Source organism: Humulus lupulus, chromosome 4 (assembly GCF_963169125.1).
Source record: "Humulus lupulus chromosome 4, drHumLupu1.1, whole genome shotgun sequence".
Taxonomy (NCBI): Eukaryota; Viridiplantae; Streptophyta; class Magnoliopsida; order Rosales; family Cannabaceae; genus Humulus; species Humulus lupulus.
Window position 1 is genome coordinate 169,199,207 of NC_084796.1, and position 19,743 is coordinate 169,218,949.

The 19,743-nt window shown below is 50.2% G+C and overlaps 1 protein-coding gene across 1 annotated transcript in view; it reads right to left on the reverse strand.

Moving 5' to 3' along the window:
* Window positions 1-17,360: 17,360 nt before the first annotated feature.
* The window catches only part of LOC133832660 (uncharacterized), a 101,030-nt gene continuing 98,647 nt past the window's right edge, over window positions 17,361-19,743 (reverse strand). The window contains exon 3 of the mRNA XM_062262970.1: window positions 17,361-17,400. Coding sequence (XP_062118954.1) covers window positions 17,361-17,400 — 40 coding nt within the window. The remainder of the gene's footprint in view (window positions 17,401-19,743) is intronic.

Here is a 19,743-nt window from a genome sequence, read left to right on the forward strand (position 1 = left end):
CTAGGGCTTGTTAACGCCTGAACCACGTAAAAACACTGTTTGTTTAGTTACATTTCAGTATTTCTACGGTTCTTATCTTTTTATTATTCTGTTAGTTATTCGTTTCCGAAAAACTCGGTAAACATTTTGGTGCTTTCATTGAGAGCTGTAGGAAGTTGTTAGTCAGCTCTTTTTCTGTGTACGTTTTTTGTATTCACTTCGTACTAAAGAGATGGTGACTACGCGAAAATCCGCTGTTGACAAAAATGCTACGGTCAACCCCGATACCGTGATGGAAGATGTGGTGCAGAGCGAACCCTTAGACTACCGAGGTGAAGACCCGACATCCCGCCAGGATCAGGTCAGTACCGAAGATACAACATACTTAGAAGACGAAGAAGAGTATGTCCAAGACGGTTATTACAAGGACGGCTGCTACTATGAGAAGGACCCAGAACTGGTCCAAGTAGCCGAAGAACTGGTGGCCACTAAGGCCAAGCTTGCTGAGCAGGAGCGCGTCTCCGAAAGAATGCAACGCATGATGGAACGCCTCCAAAGTAAGTTCGGAGATCTAGGCGACTCGGACGAGGATACCTCTGTTCGGGGTGGTGCTGATGCCCCCATGCCGGATCCAGCCGCTGCTGGACCATCCAAAGCCGCCCCTAACAAGGGCAAAGAAAAAGTTGGAGAGCCTGTGCGCGCTGACGCCCCTGCACCTCCTAAAGGCGTGAATCACCAGGCCGACTGCCCCCCCCGCGCGCAGAAGGTCTCTGGCGCTCCTAAGCCCAGACGCCCTTCAGCCCCAAGGGGGCACTCTGTGCCTAAAGGGCCCGGTGCTAAGGCACCCAGGCCTAGGGGAAGGAACAACCGCCCCAGTGATTCCGTCAATCAGGACGGTCGGGCTTTGAACTCGCACTCCGAAGATAGCTGGTCCACGGTGGACCTAAGAAGAAGGTTGGAGGCCAAGTATGAGAAGGCCAAAGGGGAAAAAGCCCGGCCCCGCGGAGATGACCTCCGAAATCATATTAATGACAAGCTCCGGGGACGTGACCTCCCGGAAAGTGATACGAAGAGGCTCGAGGAACAGATTGCTGCCTTGACCAAGCTGGTCCGGAAGCAAAGTGGGGCCCTGTCAGATTCTGAGGAGGAAGACCCGGAACCATGTATTAGGAGGATCGCGGAAACGTCCCTCCCGGATAACTTCAAAATGCCTCACATAGAATTATATGATGGGAGGACAGACCCGCGTACCCACCTAGCTAAATACAATAAAATGATGCAAGTGGCGCGCGTCAGTGAGGACGCCAAATGCATGTGCTTCTCACTCACCCTTACCAAGTCTGCGGAGGACTGGTGGAAAAGATTAGCTCCCGGATCAATCCACAGTTGGAAGGAGCTACAGTCCGCATTTAGGAGGCAATTTGTTGCTGCCCGCGACCACGACATGGAGGTTGGTTCCCTAACCAACATCAAACAGCAACCCACAGAGAACCTCAAAGCTTTCATTCAGAGAATGATGGAAGCTGCTGCAAAAACCAAGGTCAGCGATGACATGAAGCTGATCGCCCTTCAATCGGGCCTTACTGTCGGCTCCCTGCTATGGGGGGAAATGCAAAGGAGACGGGCAGAAACCCTGTCCGAATTCATGTCAAAAGCTCAGGGAATCATCAACCTTGAGGATGCCTACCAGCAAGCCTTTGGAGTTCCCCCGGCTCCAACCCCTTCCGTGACTGCGCCGAGCTTTGCTTCGCAAGCTCCCGCACCAGTCCTCACGCTTCCAGGAGCCCGATTCACTCCGAGTGTGTATGGGCCTTCAGCGTCTGCTCAGACGCCGGGTCAAACCCATTTCTCTGGGTATGGAGCAGTACAAACCGGATGTAGTATCGCTCCTAGCATGCCGCAGCCGCAAACGGAAGCCCCGGAGCGAAGTTTGAGCCAATCGCGGAGCAAGCGAAGCGGAAGAAACTCCAACCGGGGAGACCATTCAAAGAAACCCCGAAAGGATTATGAGCCCAAGTTCACGGAATATACCAGTTTGATAGACTCGCGAGAGAATGTCTATCAGGCGACCTGTAATATGGTCAACTACAGGAAGCCCCCGAAAGTGTCTCACGGAGGAAGGCGTCCGCGAGACTCCAATAAGAGGTGTGAGTTCCACGGAGACGTGGGGCACACCACGAATGAGTGCCTTCAGCTGAAGGATGAGATCGAGTCCCTGGCAAGAGCGGGACACCTCGGTCAGTGGGTGAGAATACCCATAATCTATCCCGGACAGGGGGTAGTTCACGGAGCTGCATATTCACTGGGACAGAGGGGGGCCGTTAGCGCTCCTGGAGCCGGTCACCCCCAAGCTCCCGGGTCTCAGTTCCCAGCACTTCCTCCTCCGCCTGCTCTGGCGCCCATTGCCTTGTTGGCTCCAGGGCCAGGCAACCCATATCCGCCCGGCCTTGCTCCGCCACCCGTTGACGGACACGTCGCCACCATTTCCGGAGGACCACACCTTGCCGGAAGCACCCGCAATTCCCAGAAGAGGTACTTGAAGGAGTTAGAGCACGCCGAGGAGATGTGCGCCTTGGTCCAATCACCTGCTCAACGTCCCCGAATGATGGATCTTCCCATCACCTTCACGGAGGACGATGCTCGACATGTGCACTTCCCCCACAACGATCCCCTCGTGGTGGAAGCCCAGATTGCCAATAAGAAGGTCTCACGGGTCTTGATCGATGACGGAAGCTCCGTGAACATCCTCTTCAAAGCGGCCTTCCACGCGATCGGACTGACCGAGACAGACCTGGCCCCATGCCCCATCCAGCTTCAAGGTTTCAATGGGGACGCACTCATGCCATTAGGCAAAATTCAACTTCCGGTCACCCTCAGAGGAGAAAGCGACGCTTGTGCCTTCAAGCATAGCACATTCGTGGTGGTCGACTGCCCCACGGCGTATAATGCCATCTTAGGCCGACCGGTCCTGATCGATTGTGGAGCCATAACCTCGATACGTCACTTATGCTTGAAGTTTCCCTGCGACGATGGGCGTATTGGCACCCTCCGAGGAGACCAGAGAAGTGCACGGAGCTGTTATAACGTCTCCGTCCGAGCTGTCTACACGGTCCGAGAGACATTTGCTGCCATTCCTTTGGCGGAAGTATTGCCAGAAACTAGGGATGCTCAGGAGGCATACTTTGACGAACTCGACCCAAGAGTGGGAATCGAGAAAGCAATAGAGCCGATGGAGGAAGTCGAAGAGGTGATCCTCAATCCGGGAGAACCCACCAAGGTCATTCAGGTGGGAAAAAACCTGCCGTCGGCCGTTCGAGATAAGATCGTGGCCACTGTGAAGGATAATCAGGATATCCTGGCATGGTGCCACGCTGATATGACGGGGATTAATCCCAATGTTGCGTGCCACGCACTCAACGTAGACCCAGCTGCAACCCCAATTCGCCAAAAGAGGAGGCCGCTGGACCCAGTGAGAGCCGAAGCCGTCAAAGCTGAAGTGGACAAATTGATGTCCATAGGCTTTCTCCAGGAGTCGCACTATCCCGTGTGGTTGCCCAACCCAGTTCTGGTCCCGAAACCCGATGGGTCCTGGAGAATGTGCATTGACTTCACGGACCTAAACAAGGCCTGCCCGAAAGATTGTTTCCCTCTCCCGCGAATCGATCAGATGGTGGACGCTACTTCCGGGTACGAACTCTTATCCTTCATGGATGCGTACTCCGGATACAACCAGATCAAGATGCATGTCGCGGACCAGGAACACACCAGCTTCCTCACGGATAAGGGTGTCTACTGTTACGTGGTCATGCCTTTCGGTTTGAAGAATGCTGGGGCGACTTACCAGCGTCTGGTAAACAGAATGTTCAAGGACCAACTGGGGAGGAACATGGAGGTGTACGTGGACGACATGTTGGTAAAGTCCAAGACCTCCGGGGACCACAGTAACGACCTTGAGGAAGCTTTCGCCGTGATCCGAAAGTACGGGATGAAACTAAATCCAAAGAAATGTACTTTCGGGGTCTCGTCTGGGAAGTTCCTCGGTTTTATTGTCAGCTCCCGCGGCGTGGAAGCCAACCCTGAGAAAATAAAGGCGTTCATAGATATGCCTTCCCCCCGGAAGCATAAGGATGTTCAAAGCGTCACCGGAAGGATAGCTGCTCTCAGTCGCTTCGTATCCAAGGCCACCGACAAGTGTATCCCCTTCTTCAATGTTCTGCGAGGGAACAAGAAGTTCGAGTGGACCCCCGAATGCGAAGCGGCCTTCCAACACCTCAAAGAACATCTAACCTGAGCCCCTATTCTGTCCAAGCCGGTCGAAGGAGAGGCGTTGTTCTTATACCTAGCTGTGACTGAGCACGCAGTAAGTGCCGCTCTCGTCCGGGAAGATGGCCGTATCCAACTCCCTGTGTATTACGTAAGCAAGAGGTTATTGGACGCCGAGTCCAGATATTCGATGATCGAGAAACTCTCCCTCTGCTTGCTGATCGCTTCACGGAAGCTGAGGCCATATTTCCAGGCGCACACCATCAAAGTACTCACCAACCACCCTCTCCGACAAGTCCTGCAGAAGCCCGAGTCTTCTGGCAGATTGCTTAAGTGGGCCATGGAACTAAGCCAGTTCGACGTCCACTACCAACCGCGTGTTTCCATGAAAGGTCAAGCTCTCGCGGACTTTATTGTGGAGTGCTCGGGAATGAATGACCTCCCAGAAGATCCTGTCCCGGAACTTCCCACCTGGAAGGTCTACGTAGACGGAGCCTCAAATGAAAAAGGAGCTGGAGCGGGGGTTATCCTAATATCTCCCCAAGGGCATCAGCTCCAGAGCGCCATCCGTTTCGCATTCCCAGCATCCAACAACGAGGCAGAACACGAAGCCATGTTAGCTGGGTTACGACTGGCCAGAGAAGTCGGAGCCCAAAAAATCGAAGTGTACAGCGACTCCCTACTTGTGGTAAACCAAATATCCGGGGAATACCAGACGAAAGGCGAAAGGATGGCTGCCTACGTGTCTCTCTCCCGCGACCTACTGCAGCATTTCAAAGGCTACAACATCCGCCAGGTCCCCCGGGACCAGAACTCACTTGCGGACACGCTGGCCAAGCTTGCAACGGACCCGGAGATTGAACAGTATGGCTTAGTCCCCATCGGGCACTTAGAAGCCCCCAGTACTGAGACGCGAAGGATAAACGCCATCATCGACCATTCCCACTCCTGGATAGGACCCATCCTCAGATTTCTCACCACCGGAGAACTCCCCACCGATAGAGCTGACGCAAGGAAGCTCCAATATCAAGCTCCCCGCTACGTGGTTATGGATGGAAAGCTTTACCGCAGGGGGTTGTCCATACCCTTCCTTAGGTGTGTTGCCGGAACCGAAGTCAGCACCATCATCCATGAGATTCACGGAGGCTTCTGTGGCGATCATACCTCCGGGCTGAGCCTCTCCAAAAAAATCCTTCGACAAGGATACTTCTGGCCCACCATGAAGAAGGATTGTGTGGATTATGTCAGGAAGTGTGAGCAGTGCCAGAGGTACGCCAAGGTTCCGCGAGCGCCGCCTACGGAAATTACCCTTATGACCAGCCCCTGGCCGTTCGCCGTTTGGGGCATTGACCTAGTAGGTTCCCTCCCCACTGGAAAGGGTGGAGTGAAGTACGCCATAGTCGCGGTAGACTACTTCACCAAATGGGCTGAAGCTGAACCTATGAACACGGTCACATCTAAAAAAGCACTGGATTTTGTCATCAGGAATATAGTGTGTCGTTTTGGGCTTCCGCGGAAAATTGTGTCCGACAACGGAAAGCAGTTTGACAGTGAACACTTCACGAACTTCTGTGCTTCGCATGGAATTATCAAAAGCTTTTCCGCAGTCGCCAGACCCCAGGCTAATGGACAAGTGGAAGCTGTAAACAAAATATTAAAGACCACGTTGAAGAAAAAACTCCAAGCATGCAAGGCTCACTGGCCGGAAGAACTTCCGCGAGTACTTTGGGCTTATCGCACGACAGAGAGAACTTCGACGGGGCACACGCCTTATTCCATGACCTTCGGTTGCGAGGCCGTCATCCCAGTAGAAACTATGATCCCCTCTCACAGGCAAGACACCTACGATCCTACCCGGAACCATGCCCTCCTCCAGGAGTCCTTAGACATGATCGAAGAGCTCCGGGAGCAGTCGCAGGTCCAACTAAAAATGTACCAAGGCAAGATAGCCCGACACTTTAACACGAGAGTCCAGAGCCGTGCATTCGAAGTTGGGGACCTTGTCCTACGGAGAGTATTTCCTGCTACGCAGGATCCGGGAGTAGGAGTCCTCGGACCCAACTGGGAAGGCCCCTACGAAGTCCAAGAAAAAGTGGGCCATGGGACGTATCACTTAAAGAGACTCGACGGATCTAAAGTCCCGCGCGCCTGGAACGCGGAGCACCTCCGCCGTTACTACCAGTAAGCCCCGGACCATCCAGTCGGAAGTCCTTGGTGAAAATAACAAAAGTGAAAAATGTGGAAATAATCCTCCCTGTTGTAAAACTAGCGCCTAGCAGGCTATTTTAACGAAACACGGAGGGATTCACTCCGCTTTTACCGCACTTTTTATCCCTATGTTCAAAGCTGCGTTTTAACAAGTGACCACGCGGTCCGGAGACGTCCGGACCCCACGCTCACTTGGGGGGTATACATGGCTAAGGCTTAGCCATACGCCCCTTGAACAAAACGTACACAGAACACCACTTATGTGCTAGCATTGTGTTTGAAGTTTTTAAATTGTTTTGCTCTAATTGTTAAGCTTAGGTTTATTTGTTGCCATGAACATGCTTGCATTACGTGTCATATGTGCATTATGTGCTTAAGTGAAAATTGCCACAGAAATGCCTGCCATTATGTATCATGAGAATTATCTCTTGTGTAGCCCAGCAATGGACAGGACTGGGGGTTGAGCCACGTTCATAGAGCTACGCCAAAACACCCCCAGCTCCTTGACAAGTCCTTTGCAGAATTCTCCGCGAGCTCTGTAGAGCTTTGCTTCGCAAGCTCCAGCTCCGGGTCCCGTAAGACAAAAAGATGGCAAGATCCGCGAGCGCTGAAGAGCTTTGCTTCGCAAACTCCAGCTCCGGGTCCCGCAAGACAAAAGATGGCAAGATCCGCGAGCGCTGAAGAGCTTTTCTTTGCAAGCTCCTGCTCCGGGTCCCGCAAGACAAAAGATGGCAAGATCCGCGAGCGCTGAAAAGCTTTGCTTCGCATGCTCCAGCTCCGGATCCCACAAGGCAAAAGATGGCAAGATCCGCGAGCGCTCTAAAGCTCTGCTTCGCGCGGATCTAGCCTCGCAGGGCTCCATGCCAGGTCCCTGAAGGCAGCCACCATGAGGTTCGCAACAACAGTTAGTTTTGCTTCGCAAAGATCTAACCTTAAGTCTAGCGACGCTCACCAAAAGAACTCCCGTTCCAAACAATAGAACGACTCACCTTAGCAATCCCAGCGAACAGTATAACTACAAGTCCCGGGATTGGCTATTTGCCTCAGGAAAGATAAAGTACGGTGAAAGGAGCCTGGCCGTTGGAACCAGAAAACCTTCGTAGCCTAGAAACTACGTGGGGAGAGACATCATCCGTTAAAGCTTCAACTGGGAAGTGCATAAGTCTTGGCCGTTGGAACCAAAACCCCATACGCCCCTACAACAGTTTCTACCGTATAAATGTCTACCCTAAGCGCAAAGATAAATAAAGAACTCGGCAGAAAAAGAAAGGAGAATGCTATGATTATGGCAAAATTGTCCGCAATGAAAAACTCAAAATGAAAAACAATTAAAGATAAAACCCCTTCAAGCATTGGGGGTAACTACAGCGTCCACGACCACAGCTTCGGAGGCATCTGTTTCAGCTGAGGCTGGCGGAGTCGGCTCATTGGAAGGAGGGATTTGGTCATGAGAAGGTTCAGAGGTCCCCGCCTCTCCGGGATCTCCCGCCTCAGGAGCTTCAGCACGTTCGTCAATGTTATAAGTTTGGACGTACGCCTCTGGGCCCTGATCCCACACGAGTAGCTTCTCCCTCATGGCTTCGGCATCATCTCCCAGATAGCCTAACACCTCCGGGTTCACTTTCCAGAGTTGATGCATGAGGACCACATGCGATATATTAATAGTTCTGTTCAGTATCACCTCAGCATCCTCCTTCTCCTTCAACCGCTCCGCCTCGGAGGTTGCCAGCTGTTCTTCCGCGACAGTTAGTTGGGCCCTCAATTTTTCCATTTCGGCCTTGGAGGCATCCCGCTCCCCCTTAAGAGAATCAATCGCCTTGCGCTGCTCCCTATTTTGGTTCAGCACGGATTGCTTCTCGGTCACATGCCCCCTGGCAGTGAATTGCAAAGCCCCGATCTCTTTATCCTTCTCGGCGAGCCCCAACTGAAGCATAGACACGAGATCCCTGCTCCTCTTATGAAGTTGCTCCTCGTCGTGCAGCTTACTCTGAAGAGTGGAATATTCCTCTTGCCGCTTAAGGAGGAGATCGTTCTTTGATTGCAAGCGGGCTTCCAGGGTATCTTTCTCCACCTTGGCTTGGGACAGCTCTTCCCGGAGCTTGGAGTTTTCGGTCTTAATTCCATCCGACCGCTGTCTAAACTCATTCTCTGCCTTGGCCCGGTACTCTTGATATTTGGCAAGATATTTCTTCTCCGCCTCTTCTTCAGCCGTGCGCCGGGCCTGATCAATCTTCTCCGAAGCCCCCAAGGCCTGTTGGGTCAGTTTCTGTTTCTCCGCTTCCAAGGCCTGGCGAGCCAGTTGGCTCTCCTCCAGCTGAACCAGAGCTGCACCAACCTCCCGGAACGAGCGTTCCGCGATCATAGAGGCCTACAAGGAAAGACAACAGAGTGAGCTAAAGCAGGACCAAAAGACAGGTGGTCCCAAAAAAAAAAAAAAAAAAAAAAAAAAAAAAACTACAACTGACGGCTTACCCCGGACAGTTGCTGCTTCACAGCGTGTGTCAGCAACAGCGGATCCTTGCTGCTGCTGATGGCCCATTTCTCAGAATTGAGCTCACATAAGCTCAGGGCCATATCCTCCATCATCTCAGCTCCGAACGGCGCCAATGCACGTCCGAGCCTAGGCACCAGCCTCTTCTCCAAGGCTGGACCATCCAGAACTGCTCCGGCCGGGTGAGGAGATCTCACCCCCTCGGCCAGCTCAGCCCTCTTCACGGCAGACAAGTTATCTGCCCTTCCCTGAGTAACGGCCTTCTCCGCCTCTAGCCGCCTCTTCAAAAAACTATCGGCCCGTCTTACACCCTCCAGGAGGGCAGCGGGAAAACTGGTCGGCTTCCGCGGAAAGTGGAACTTCAGGCCAGGCAGGGGAAGATTGGTTGTCTGAGAAGACGGAGACCCCGGAAGGGTGGCCCCCCTTTGGGCTGGAGGAGGAGGCAGCCGGGGTATTAAGGCCCCGGTCTGTTGCTTTTGCTGCTGCGGTAGCAGAAGTAATTGCCCTTGTTGCTGCTGCTGGTTTGGATGTTGCTGTTGCTGCTGCTGCGGCGTTGGTGATTGTGTCTCTTGTTCCTGTTGCTGCTGTTGTTTCAGTTGTGATTGTTGTCGTTGCTGTTGTTGTTGCCTTCGACCGGGAGAAGAGTGTCTAAGGCGTTTGTTCTTTGCACCCTCAGCATCTTCTCCGGGACGCTTGCTCACCCCTGTTGTCCTCACGGGGAACACAAGCCCTTCCCCGTCGCTACTGCTACTCGAGACCATCATAGTCTCGGAAGGCCCTTCAGCAGGGGACTTCTCTACCCTCGAAGACGCTTGCGCCTCGCCGCTTGTCTTCTTGGGGGAAGCAGCCTTACCTCCCCTACCAGCCTTGGTCTTCCTTCCTTTTCCCGTGGGCGGGTCTTGGCTGGTGGCAGCCTTCTTAATAAGCAAAGTAACCCTCCCCAACATCTTGGCTTCGGGATACTCTGCAAGAAACGTACAAAGCAAGGTTAACGAACCAACAAGAAATGAGAAAGAAGATAAGCGGAAGACAAGACAATCAGCAACATAAAAGTACAAGCAAGCCCGCCAGCAGGGAACAAAAAACAAGGAAAAGAAAAGTTTGAAAGGGACGACCATGCACGAGAAACGTGGATGGCCTTCCCCGAGCAAAACAAAACATCGCTTCCTGCTCCAGGAAGCTCCCGTACTCCTTGAAGTCCGGGAAGAACATGCTGAGAGAAGAAGGGTCAACCATGATGACACCTTCTGGCAGACTACCATCACTCAGACACCAGAGGAGCTCATCTACCCTATCACAGTACCTGTCGAAAGGTATCCTACGCGGATCTAGCCTAAGGAAACGAGGATCAAACCCCATCTGAGAGGTTTGGGAAACTTCAGACAGGCTGGGGGTGTGGATCAATCGAAAACTAGTCTTACCTCTCCCGGAGGAACTAGCCCCCGGAGCCCCTTCGTTAGGGTAAGCCGCGGCGTGGCGAGCCTCGATCTCCTCTCCCTCCGGCTGGGGGTCGGGGAACCTCTCCGCCCAACTAGGAGATAGAGTATTTTCGTCCCGAGCGGCTTGGGTGATTACCTTAGACAGCTCCAGGGCAATCTGCTCCCGGATGTCAGCCGACACCTGAGTCTGCCCCCTACCACTTACTGGCTCGATATTTTGGAAGGAGGCGAGTAACCCATACTCCCTCAACGATTCGGAGGTCACAAGTCCCTCCACTCTCAACTCTTCCTCAGAAAGCCCTTCGTAGAACTTGGACCTCCTTATCATCTCCGCACAGCGAGGTGTCCGCGGAACGACTTCTGCAAAAATCAAATACAAGCGTTAGAGATCCTCCCAAAAGGCAAATCAAACACAAAGAAACAAAGTTGAAAAGGAAAAGAGGAAACACTTACCAGGGATTTTGAAGTCCAAAGATAGAGCTGGCACCCTCTTCAGCGGGAAGCCAGTCGTCAGGAACCAGTATTCCCGGAGGTCTGGAACCCTCGCGGTATGACAAGTGGGGCACATCACATCCGGGTGCCTTTCGAGCCTGTAAAACCCCACCTTGTCTGAGTGACCCCTCATAGGCTGAGACTTCAACCCATAAAAGTACAGCACCTCCTCCGGGGTAGGAGCTTCCAGTCTCCGGGACTTGCAAGAGATGAACCACCCCGCTAAGAGCTTGTAGCTGGGAGGAATTAACTGGAAGGGGGCAATCCCCGCCTTCACACAGAAATTGGCGAAGTAACTCCTTAGGGGCAAGTGCGCTCCGCACACTATGTGTGCCCAGCTCCAGGCACCAAAGCCCTCGTGGCTCTGGCTAGCTGACTCGCCCAGCACCGACAGACGGTGCCACATCAGACCTGGGATGTTCTTCAGGCCTGCCTCAGAGGAATACAGCTCCAGCATGCCATAATTCCTGAAAAGGTTCGGTTTTTGGTCCATCTCCCAGATGGAACTATTGGAAGTTGGTGGGCTAGCCGCGACCGCTTTAGCCTTTCCTTTCCCCTTTCCACCAGCGATAGGAGAGCCCTTCTCTTGGGCAGATTCAGCCTCCCCCGCAGCAAGGAGTTGTTCCTTCGAGATGTTCGTCACTGGACAAAAGAAAAGAAAGAAGAAAATACTCTAAGCAGTCAGCACCCTTGTCATACCCTAGTGGTATCAAAGGCGTCGGGGAGACCCTCCCCGAAATCTGCTTGGAGAGGCTCCCACCGAGCTTGCCGAGGGATTGGCACCATGCCACCCGAAGGACAGCAAGGAACCAAATTCAGACCCCGAGCCTAAGCCCACCAAAAGAAGTGTTTTCCCAGAGAAAGACACCCTAAAGGCGTTCATGCTTATGCCCTAAAACAACAAAACAAGGGACGACTTTCCAAACGCAAATCGCCAAAACACGCAGAAAAGGCTACTTATCGACTCACAATCAATCACATGCCTACCAAAGCCCTATTCACACATGCACATAAGCAATAATGGCAGAAACCTCTACTCTAACAACTACCAACAACCTAAGGATTGGGAGGAAAGAGCAAAGTAGAAATACTTACTGATATTTGGGTAGGTAGAGGTTGAAGGAGTAACTGGATCACTGCACAGCACGATCGCGAGAAGTAAAAGCTGCAAAGATGAACGGCGATTCAAACCAGGAACTTCGGGGAATAAACCCACTGCCAAATCAAAAAGAAAAGTTTCCAGATACTTACCAAAAGAAATGGCAAGTTCGGAGGAACGTAAGCTGGGAAGCCTGAGAGTTCGAAGGTTTGGAAATCTGAAAATCCTAAAGATGGAGAATCTGAAAGCGTAAAGAGGAAGAAAGGTCCCTTCCCTCGTTTTTATAGCAGGGAAGAAGCCGTTTCGAATTCCTCGAGTGGACGGTCCCGATCTTCCCATTCCATGTGCGTCAGATCCAACGGCTGGAGAGGAAGCGACGATCCTATTTATGACTCCTCGGATGGGAATAAAGTATTTATTTCCCATCATTACACCACCTCGGGCCCTGAGTACCATTAAAAACCGTCAAATAGTCAGATGACTGACGCACGCATCCTCAACCAGTCGCCTCACGCGCACGTCTTGGTCGCAGAACCATTCCCAGAATGACACGTGATCCTTGCCGCACTTGAGTACTTGATCTCAAACAGAAGAAATTCCTTTTTCTCTTTCATACTAATACTCAGGCGGGAAAAAGGAACCCTTCCGGGAACACAGAAGGTGCCCCCTCGCCTAATCTAAGAAACCGATTGAACAAGCTCCCGGATCTCTCAAAGCTCCGCGACCTTGGGGGGTAAATGTTATCCAGATTTCCGGATAGCGTTTAGATTGATGACCTCGGGGAAGCAGAATTATCGATGTCTTTCATGGAGGGTGACCAGAGCTCGCGGATGGACAGAAAGGCTTCGCCTCTCCTGTCTCGTATCCGGATTACTCTTCCAAACAAGCACAATACGGAAACTCGTCAACTCTCCCGGACTCCCGAAGGATACCCCTCGGGGAGGCCCCCTCCAGGAGGGGCTCTTCGAGTGGTCTCCGCGGAAACAGTTCCGTGCCCCGCACAGAACAAAACCGAACGGTCGAGTCCGGGAGAAGGCATGTTTGGAATGATATCCGTCTGACACAGGATCCCGCCTGACACGCCCGTCAGGTCAAAGCCGCACACATCCCAGCACGCCTAAGGGTACCTTTTCGCCTACTGTTCCGCTGACAACTTGGAAAAGACGGCTGACTTTGTGTGTTCCCCATACTTTCACGTAAATATACCCACATAGAGTCTGGTAGCCATGCGACTATAGTAATTGTATCCCCTATTTATGGCTGGTGTAATTAAGACTCATGTACGTAGAGAAAAACCCTAATCCGAAACCCTAGCTATAAAGACTCCTTCCTTTTACAAGAAGGGGGGGAGAGATCGGATAGCAAGGGACTCTACCAAAATCTCTCTAGCTTCATCTTCTTTAAGAGAACCCGAGAGAAACATTGTGAGTGGGTGAAGTTCTTATGCACCAGCCATCTTACTGTAATCCTTTCCAAGTATAATAACATCGACTCGTGGACTAGGGCTTGTTAACGCCTGAACCACGTAAAAACACTGTTTGTTTAGTTACATTTCAGTATTTCTACGGTTCTTATCTTTTTATTATTCTGTTAGTTATTCGTTTCCAAAAAACTCGGTAAACAGAAAGGTTAGCATATTGCTTAATCCTAGCCTCAAGGAAGCTGCACCCTTACTTCCAAGCCCATCCTATCACAGTTTTAACCGACCAGCCCCTTCGGCAAGTCCTCCAAAAACCGGAGGCGGCTGGGCGTTTATTAAAATGGGCAGTCGAACTAGGGTAGTTCGATATCACATATTCACCGCCAGCAGCAGTAAAAGGACAAGTCTTGGCTGATCTTATTGCAGAGTTCACTGAACTCCCAGACAGCGAGCAGTGTGAACAGCCTAGTGAGCCTAAGCCTCAAGATGAAGCTCCTTCGTGGAATTTATTCACAGATGGATCGTCTAACGAATCTCACGCAGGAGCGGGTGTGATATTGATAACGCTAGAAGGGCATCGATTTCACTGCGCCATTAGGTTCGACTTCACCGCGTCCAATAATGAAGCTGAATACGAAGCACTCCTCGCTGGATTGAGAATGGCGAAAGACATGAACATAAAGACGCTTGATATTTACAGTGACTCACAGCTGGTGGTGAATCAAGTTCTAGGGGAATGTCAAGCACGAGGCCTACTTAAACAAAACCAAAGACCTGCTAGCCCAGTTCACGAAGTATACTCTCCAGCAAATACCGCGGGATCAGAATTCAAACGCAGACGCCTTAGCCAAACTCGCGAGCACGAAAGATGCTGACACTTTGAACATTGTGCCAGTAGAAAGATTGAGTGAGCCAAGCATAAGAGCAATTGAAGCCAGTATGGAAATTCGAATGGAGGATACATGGATGGCACCTTACTTGGAGTATCTGACAAATGGTGTGCTACCAACAGATAGAAACAAAGCCAGAACTCTACAAAGGCAGGCTGCTAGGTACATACTGGTCGATGGTGTTATGTACATGAGAGGGTATTCAATGCCACTACTCAGATGCATTACACCAGAAAAAGCTAAGGAACTAATGAAAGAGGTGCATGAAGGCTTCTGCGGGGATCACGCTGGGGGGAAGAGTTTGGCAAAAAAGATTCTAAGGGAAGGCTACTTCTGGCCGACAATGAACGAAGATTCAATGGAGTTTGTACGAAAATGCGAATAATGTCAAAGGTTCTCCAAAATTCCATGAGCAGCTCCAAACGAGTTGAAACAGATGCAGAGTCCGTGGCCTTTTGCAGTATGGGGGATAGATTTGATTGGATCCCTGCCCACGGGAAAAGGCGGAGTAAAGTACGCAGTTGTGGCAGTCGACTACTTCACAAAATGGGCCGAAGCTGAACCACTCGCTACCATAACGACCAAGAAAGTTCTTGACTTTGTCATCAAGAAAATTGTTTGCCGGTATGGTTTGCCCCAAAAGATCGTTTCAGACAACGGAACCCAATTTGACACGGCTTATTCACCGAATTCTGCGAAAGGCGCGGGGTTATCAAAAGCTTTTCTTCAGTTGCGCATCGACAAGCAAACAGACAAGTAGAGGCTGTGAATAAAACTCTTAAGGACACCCTGAAGAAGAGGCTTGAAGACACTAAAGGAGCATGGCCAGAACATCTGCATGAAGTCCTCTGGTCGTATAGAACGTCTCACCGAACAGCGACAGGTCATACCCCATTTTCCTTAGCCTACGGATATGAGGCTATGTTACCTGTCGAGTTAGATCCCCCCTCACATAGACGCATAACATACGACCAGGACCAGAACAGCCAACTGATGATGGAGTCCTTAGACTTAATTGACGAGATACGGGAGAAAGCCCAACTCCGAGTTGCTGCGTACCAGCAAAAGGTCGCCCGGTACTTTAACACAAAAGTAAAAGAAAACAAATTCAACGTTGGTGACTTGGTACTACAACGAGTTTTCTTGAATACCCGCGACCCCACTGCTGGAGTACTCGGACCCAATCGGAAAGGACCTTACCAGATTGAAGAAGTCCTTCACCCGGGCACCTACAAACTTCCACGCCTAAACGGAGATCTCATTCCACGTTATTGGAATGGAGAACACCTGCGCAAGTATTATCAGTGAACAGTCCTTTTTAAAGGACTGGCTTGTATTAAATTGTATTTTTTACAAGTTTTGCGAAAAGGGTTTGCCATGTTGTATGGCTAATCGCTTATATATGTAAGATCCTTTTTTAGGATCACTCGTAAAGACATGTTTAGTCCATTTTTAATACGAGATTATAAGGGACTTTGCGCAGCCAGTCATTCTTGCCAACTTTTGTAAATTTATTTTTACAAGTATTTGTTCATTACGTGTGTTGTTTTGCTGTAGTACAAGTATTACATTTCCAACCGAGAAGAAATGTTCGAACAGGTCATGGTCAAGGCAAGTGACCAAGGACCTAAAGCTCCTCGATCACTTGGGGGGCACATAAGGCACATCGATAGAAAAGCGTACCATGAGGTATGTAAACACATGAACAAAATAAGTGAAAGCATGCTAAGGTACTTAGAGTATTTTTCAAAATTCATATTTTGTTAGATCAAACCAAAGTACTATGCTAAGTTCGGTCATACAGACATATGTTATAGTAAATGAAAATATTATAACATTATAATGCAGTCTTTTACACTGCAAGCATCACTGCTTGGATGTAACTATTCAAATAAAAGGAAAGTTTGCTGCCCATGCAGCAAATTCAAAAAAGATATATAGTCTTTACATCACGACCCGTGGGTCGTGTAATTGAAGAAAAATAAAAAGAGAATAAGTTTAAGGAGCAGTAGGAGCAGGAGGGTCTTGCTCAGCAGTCTGATTGGCCGCATCCTCGACAACTCCTCCTTCCTCTATGCCAGCGGCCGGCTGGATGCTTAGGGAGGCAGGGATGCTTGCTCTTTCCTCTTCTTCAGCCAATCGAGCAGTGCAGCGGGCCAGCTCAGCATTCCTGACATCTTCTGAAAGGTAGTCAAAGTTGGCGCCCTGGTTGTGTTTCTAGAAGTCATAGAAACACCGAAGCTTCGCATTCTTGTACCTTTCCAGATCTTTAGCGTTGGTAAGCTTCAGCTGCTCTATTTGGCTCTCAAGGGCAGCCATGGCCTTGTCCTTGGCAAGAAGCTCCTCATTGAGTCTCTTGCATTCGTGATATTGGACTCGGCTGGCATCCTGGTACTCCTCCCTCTGCTTCCTCAAGGCTACCTTGGAAGCTTCGACCTCCACCAGCTTTGCCACCGCAACATCCTTCTGCTGGGTGACTACCTCCAACTCCCCAGCATGCCTGGCTTCTGCGACTTGAAGCTCCTCAGTGGCTTTCGCCTGGTACCTCTTGATGGCCTTTGCCCGAGCCTGGTCGATGGTAGCTTGGGCACGGGTACGAGCAGCAGTTGCAGTCAGCAAAGCCTGTGGACAATGGATAAAGTTAGAATCTGTTGCAAAGAATAAAAGACAAAATCCAAAGAGATAAGAAATGCTTACGCTGGCCATTTTGTTTAGGGTCCTGTTCAGAGTTTGGTCGACCCCCATATTCTCTGCCTCAACCATTGCATCCTTGCAGCGGTCGTACCTCACAATGTGTGCAAGGCGGTCCTTGGCTGCTCGCAAGGCGCGGATCGAAAGTTTGTCCCCAAGAGCTTCGTCCCGCTGGGTTTGTTCTTTAACGGCTGTAGGGGGAGGGTTCGTCGTAGCAGGCGGGGTTTCCTTCTCAACAAGAAGCGAAGGCTGGGCAGAAGTTTGCCCAGTTGGCACGTCCTTGGAAGGATCTTCTGTTCGACTCTTCTTGGCAGGAGGTCCTTGGCTCGATTTGCCATTATGCGTCCTAGATGTCTTTCGCCGAACCAGAGGGACTTCTACCTCCTCCTCAGTCTGATACAGATCGAAGACGTTGGGAGCGGCCATGCCTGCATACAAGTGAACATATGCAAATGATAAGATAAAGGCAGATAAAAACTCTTAATAAAATAGGAAAGAGGTCACAAAAGTTTAATACCCGAGCTACAACTACTGGTCGCTATACTATTGACTCTATTAGTCACACACTCACTATCTGGCACGAAGAAGTCTGGCCCTAGATTTGGAGCATACGTAAAGTTGCCCTCCCCGTCAAACAAGTGACAGGGAATTGGCAAGCTATTTAAAAGCGAAATAACTGTACCGTTTTCATCGGAATATTCACCCAAGTCACCAACAGGTTCTTTTGCCTTTTGTTTCCCCTTGCCTTGGGGTGCAGAAGGCCTTTCTGCAGAAGGATTGCCCGTGGGTTCCCTGATTGTAACCCCCGTCGGCCTCCTTCGGGGAGGGGATGCGGGGGGTTGCTGCTCGGGATCCCCCTCGGCCGTGGTGTCTGCTACCACAGGTCCTCTTGTTTCATGGCGAGGAGCCAGGAGGCCAGATAGCCTCAGATTTTCATCAGTGACCAGGGACTTGACGCTTTTTTCTGCGTCTGTCATCCTGGCCAGTGCAGTGGACCTCAACACCATGCCTGGCGTTGGGGTCGGACGTAACCATGGGCCTGAAAGACAGAGTATACTTTAAGAGAAATGAAGGAAAATTTGCTGCTGAAAAGTATCGACCAGTAAAAACAGCACTTACCTCCTCGAGCGAAGGCCAGGTTGTTGGTGGTCAGGTCCGGAGTGAGGAAGTACTCCTTGCTGTACTGCCCCACATTGGAAATGTGCGTAGTGTCACTCAGGAATGTTCGATTTGTCTCTTGGTGACAAAGATGGAAGAAGCTCGTCCCATACTGTTGAGGGTTGGACTTGAGGTCGAAGAGATAATTGACCTCATGGGGAGTAGGTTCTGGCCATTTTTTGAGTTTATACAGGATATAGAGTGCGGCCAGCATTCTATATCCATTCGGAGTAATTTGGAAGGGGGCGACACCAAAATAGTTAGCCACCCCCTGATAAAAAGGATGTAGAGGGAGGATAACCCCCGCCTCTATATGATACCTAGACCAAGCACCATATACACCTCTGGGATGGTTAGCCCTTTGGTCTGCAGCATGAATTTTGAGAGTAACCCCTGTGAGAGGATACTTCCTGAGGTAGTTGGCAAGCATCCGAGGAGTCACTTGACTGGTCGGGGAGAGATACCACTCGACTTCAGGAAGACTCTGATGATGAGGGCGGGCTCTGATTTGGATATTAGGGTCAGGAGTGGGATTTTCTCAACCACTGGTCGAAGGAACCCTAGCCTGTGAATCAGGATGGGCAGGAGAGTTTGGGCTATCTTCGGAGTTAGGTCTTTTCTTGCCTAAGGATTTAGAACGGGCCATTTGAGGAGGAGATGGACGGGGTCTAGGAGAAGATCGTGAAAAAGGGATCTCGTGAACTCTGTCGGTCGGTTGTTCTTCGCCTTCGAGCAGCTTGGCAAGAAGATCGTCGTCGATGGGCCGTTCACCTCCCCACAAATCTAGCATTAAAGTCTGCAAACAGAAGAATGGGGAGGTGAGGATAGAGAATTTTTAAGACTTTTTAGAATAACGCTGGTCGAGTATAAAAGTTAAGCTTTTATACAGCAGCATTCTAACAAAAAGCTAAAATTTTCCACACGAACAGTTTGAGAAACAGATCAAAGGGTGAAAGCAAAAAGTTTTTCATAAAAGCTTTTTCAACTCCCCTTAGGGCGGGAAAAACCTATTTTTTCGGTTGGCCTAAAAATCAAACTTTGACTTCGGTTTTACGTCCTAAAAAGTATGATCTTAACTATCAAACTAACTCATAGCTTTTTTCACCCACAAGACATTCTACTGACAAGCATCTCAACCCAGAAGTAGATAAACTCAACAGTCAATATGACCCCTACAAAGGAGATTGTCCTCCTCCCTCTTCCTTCTTTTCTCCACCTCCTTGGGAGTGTCCTTGTCGGATGGCGTTGGGAGAGGTTCTAGAGTGGATTCTAGAATGTAGGCGATTTTGAGAGTAGTCAAATGGAATCTCACCTTGTCTTGCCACCTAGTGAAATTTGACCCATCAAACCTATCCAACCTCACTAGGTCTTGATTCATTATCTTGATGGTCTCACCTTCCATTGAAACAAACAAGGGATAAACTTTTGAATGTTAGGAAAAATAGTTTATGCCTCAATGGAAATAGGTAAGAATATTACAACTCTAGGCAATATATTACAAATAAATATAGATTGATTAAATAAGGTTACAACTCTATAACTGAAAGTACAAATAAACAAAAAGAAGAAGAAGAAGAGAATAGTGAAAAATACAACTCTAAGCAAAAGATTAC